This window comes from Neltuma alba, unplaced genomic scaffold (genome assembly GCF_004799145.2).
Source record: "Neltuma alba isolate B1F8T4 unplaced genomic scaffold, ASM479914v2 tig00003664_pilon, whole genome shotgun sequence".
Classification (NCBI taxonomy): Eukaryota; Viridiplantae; Streptophyta; class Magnoliopsida; order Fabales; family Fabaceae; genus Neltuma; species Neltuma alba.
The window spans coordinates 57810-62139 of NW_021633376.1; the positions used below are offsets into that span (position 1 = coordinate 57810).

Below are 4330 nucleotides of genomic sequence, written 5' to 3' on the forward strand. Positions count from 1 at the left end.
GATATGCAAATATATTAATGAATTATTAATAGTAGTTAATAATATTAATATCTGTGTATCTAATTCTGAATATAAGAACATCAGTCAGGTAATTTAATTAAATTAAAAATTTTAAACCTTTTAAAATATTTATATATTAAATTAAATTATATATTAATTTATAAGTTAAATACATTATAAATTAATTTGAAAAAAAAGACTATAAACATGAAAGACGGGATAGATTGAAACAATCAAATCCAATTTTTTTTATCTAGTTTTTATACGGAGGTATTAATCATTTTCTTGTAAATTCTTTTCAGGAAAAAAAGAAGGTGCAAGGGAGGGCCAGTCCAGTTGTGGAGGCTTTGCAAGTAACTATAATAACGTCAAAATCCACGTTCTTTGCCCTTTTTTCCTTCTCTCTCTCCTGCCAGGGAGGCAGCACAGCAGCAAGTATCCCTCAAAACCTCCCCCAAACCTCTTCTCCTCCGCCACCGCCCATGGAGGTTCCCTCCGCCGTTCAGCCCCTTTCATCCGCCCCACCGCCACAAACCCCTCATCTCAACTATCCCGAGTCCGTCGACTCCTCTCCTCGATCCCGGAACACTGATTCATGGGATGAGCCTGTCCCTCCGGCCGCCGCAGCCGCGGCCTCCTCCAAACTTCGGTTCATGTGCAGCTATGGTGGCCACATCGTCCCTCGTCCCCATGATAAGTCCCTCTGTTACGTTGGTGGGGAAACGCGTATCGTTGTTGTTGAACGTAACACCTCCCTTTCTGACCTTTCCTCTCGTCTCTCTAAAACCTTCCTCAACGGCCGTCCCTTTACTCTCAAGTACTTGCTTCCCACTGAAGACCTTGATTCTCTTATTTCTGTGACCACCGATGAAGACCTCGATAACATGATCGACGAGTACGATCGAATTTCTAATTCGTCACTGAAACCCTCTAGAATCCGCCTCTTCTTGTTCACGGCGAAGCCCGATTCGACCCAATCGATACCCATAATTAACAGCTCCGCTAAGTCAGAGGATTGGTTTCTGGGTATGCTTAATAGAGGGTTTTCGGATTCTGGTTCTGTTAATTTGTTGATGGGTTTTGATGATGAGCTTGGTGCGGGCAATCTGGATGGGGGTTCGAAAGATGTCGAGCCTGTGAGTTCTGGATCTTTTGGAAATGGCAAGAGTGCGAAGCAGCATGGTCAGGATGTTCACTCTGTGCCCGATTCACCTATGCTGGAAACCACATCTTCCTTTGGGTCCACTTCTTCATCGCCGTCGGTGGCGAATTTGCCGCCAATTCGGGTTCATATTGATGATGGTAGTGGTGGGGGAGCAAGGGTACAGGATCAGAAGGCGGTGGGGATTGAGGATCAGCTCGCTCAAATGGGTGTGGGTGGCGGACAGAAGCAAGATGAGGGTTTTCTGATGTCTTCACCTCCTACTATGCCGGCATCCACCGTCCCGGCCGGCGTGCCTGTTGGCTCCTCGGTCCCTCCCGGCGAATACCAGAATCGTGTTGTCTCTGATGATGAGAGATCAGACTATGGAGTCCTTGGGGGTTACAGGAAACCTCCCCCACCGCAGCCACAGACGGTGCCTCAGCCTCAGATTCTGCATACACAATTGCAGCAGAAGCCGACTGGAGGCGTTGATCTGCCTTCTCCAGATTCAGTTTCAAGGTATCTTCAAACCCTTTCCTGTTTTTCTGCCTTTCTCATTTTGTCCAACCGGTTTTCTGGTGTTGCATGCTTAATTTTATACGACATTGAGTTGTTTAGTGCTTAATTTGGTTCGATCATATTAATGGGTTACTTGTTAGAGCTTTCTGTATTAGGTGCTTCTTGCTGATTGCTTGTTTAAATTCTTCAGTGACAGTAGTATGAAAAATGCAATGTCGCGCCCACAACCTATGGTCTATCAAGACCAAGCCCAGCTCCAAATTCCCTCAGGAGCTGCGAGGGTTCCTAGTAATCAGGTTGATCCGAAACTGATGTCTGATTCTCATGGTCGGATCCAAATGCAGCAACAAGTATTGGAGCAGGGATATGTTTTGCAACAACAATTTGATCATCATCAACAACAACAACAACAACCACCTCAACAGCAGCACCAATTTATACATGGAACACAGCAACAAGTACAGGAAGCAGGATATGTATTACAACCTCAATTTGATCAACAACAGCAACAATTTATACATGGCACACATTTCATTCACCATGCCCCTTCTGGTGCTGCGCCACTGTCTGCATTTTATCCTGTATATCCTTCCCAGCAGCAGATTCATCCCCAGCATCATCATCAGCTTGAACAGCAGTATCAGGTTTACTATGTTCCCAGCAGACAGACCCAACCTTACAACTTGTCTTCACAGCAGCCTAATATTAGTGAACCTCCTGCAACAATTCCTTCTAACCGCGCCCAGACAACACAGAATCCTGCTTTGGTTCAGCCATCTGCAGCTTATAACCCCATCAGAAATGCTCCGGTGCCTAAATCTGAAATGACAGCAGGTGCATATAGAACAGCATATTCGGCCACCCCTCAAGTGGTTCAAGTTGCTTCTGGTCAGCCTCAGCAGCAATTTGTTGCCTATTCCCAGTATCATCATCCATCTCAGGCTGCTGCCCCCAATTCTGCTGCCTCGGCTAGTTATGCTTACGAGTATGCAGATCCTGCTCACGCCCAGATATACTTCTCTCAGCCTCTGGCACCCACAATGCCTTCACAGTACCAAACTATGACGGGTGCTGCCGCTGCAGGACATCCAGATGTTTCTGCCCAGCCACCCTCAGACAGCATGAAGCAGCAGATAAGAACATCACAGCCACAGTAAGTCAGTCCCAAGTAAAGAAACAATTTTGAAGAAAAATGGGTTTGATATATTCTTTTCCCTTTAATTTTTCTGTTTCTGTTGTGTTATTGGTACCTGTTTGTGGGTTTGTATTTGTGATAGATTATTAAAAACTCATCTCATCTTGTACTTCTTCTATGTCATAATTTATACAAATTGATAGTCCAAGGTTATACTGTAAAAGGTCAAAGACTCAAAATTGTTTTGTCAAGTCCAAATATTGATTCATGAATTATTGTTGTGTAAATTAGCAGGCATTGTTCCTGGGTTCTTTTCTGTTAATAATTTCCTTTTGCATATGCTTCTCCCATTGATAATCACAATGGGTATGTCCTTAGAAGCCTAGGAACTAGTCCCTGGTCCCTTTAGCATCCTGGACCTTAAAGGACCACTAGTTTACCCTGGGCATACATAATGAATTAGCGCGTTTATCGAGACTTTACATTGGTCATAGTTTGTCTTCAATAGGAAATCATATATTTTTGCCAACTGATGGATTGGTTTGTCGTTGCCAAGTTTGAATCGGACCATCTTTGATGGAAACTAACCCTTGAATTATCAAGAGGTGCCTAGTTGAAACTGCGTAAGAATTGCTATTAGTTTATTTTGGCATTTCAAGCAACAGATTATAACGTTATCCGGGGATTAAACTAGATGGTTCCATATGATGCGTGTGTTGGTTTGTTCCCTTTCATAAATGATGTTCAATTCCTTATGCTTCATTTTGAGCCATTTCTCAATGTCTCCTTGCTTTTTCGTGAATACGACGTTGTTAAGAATGGTTGTTGGTACTCAACTCAACCAACATCAGAAAACAACGAAAACCATGAGCAGCAAAGCAAAGATGTTCAGATGGAGAATTTTGACGTACGGTGAACTTTAAGATATGTATACATACGATCAAACTTGCTCACAAGAGGCACGTTAGTTCACGTGACATTCAGTGCAAGTTCATTTAGGTTCAGTGTTTTATTTATTAAGAAAGAAGATCCAAGGGTTTTCTGGTTGATAAAATTGGTCATTGTTGGCGAAAACAAGCGACCAAAGAAAACGTGTAGCCTTCCCATCTGGTGTTTAACTTTTTTAAAGATCTTGGTCTAATTAATAGTATTTATTTACCTAATATTCGAAGTCTCAGCATCAATACTCCCTCTAATCTTTTTTGTTGAAAAATTTAACCGAATCATATGGATTAAGGAATATAGTTCGAATTAATTAAAAGCTTTTGATTTGTCAAAAGTCATTGTAACACCTCAAAAGTATTCTTAATAAAATTATGAGAAAAAAATGAACGTAATTAAAGATTTTTTGGTATTAATATTATCAATATCAGTATATAAATAATTTATAAAAACTAGAAGTATTATGGCCAAAAAACCCAGCAGTATTTGTAAATCATAATAAAGTTAATTTCAAACATGATACAAATGTATGAGGTCCACTGTAAACTGTTATCAAGCACCCAAGCCCTTGTGCAAAATTTAGAGCTGAT

General features: G+C 41.5%; 1 protein-coding gene across 1 annotated transcript; it reads left to right on the forward strand.

Annotated features, from left to right (window-relative positions):
* Nucleotides 1-394: 394 nt before the first annotated feature.
* On the forward strand, nt 395-3109 carry LOC114742150 (TSC22 domain family protein 1). Its single transcript, XM_028930412.1, has 2 exons — nt 395-1663; nt 1854-3109. The coding sequence occupies exons 1-2, from the start codon at nt 483-485 to the stop codon at nt 2818-2820; spliced, it is 2148 nt and encodes a 715-aa protein (XP_028786245.1). The 5' UTR covers nt 395-482; the 3' UTR covers nt 2821-3109.
* Nucleotides 3110-4330: the final 1221 nt, after the last annotated feature.

Coding starts and splice junctions, on each gene's coding strand:
- LOC114742150 (XM_028930412.1), top strand. CDS start 483: ATGGAGGTTCCCTCCGCCGTTCAGCCCCTTTCATCCGCCCCACCGCCA. Junction 1,664..1,853: donor TCTCCAGATTCAGTTTCAAG/GTATCTTCAAAC, acceptor TAAATTCTTCAG/TGACAGTAGTATGAAAAATG.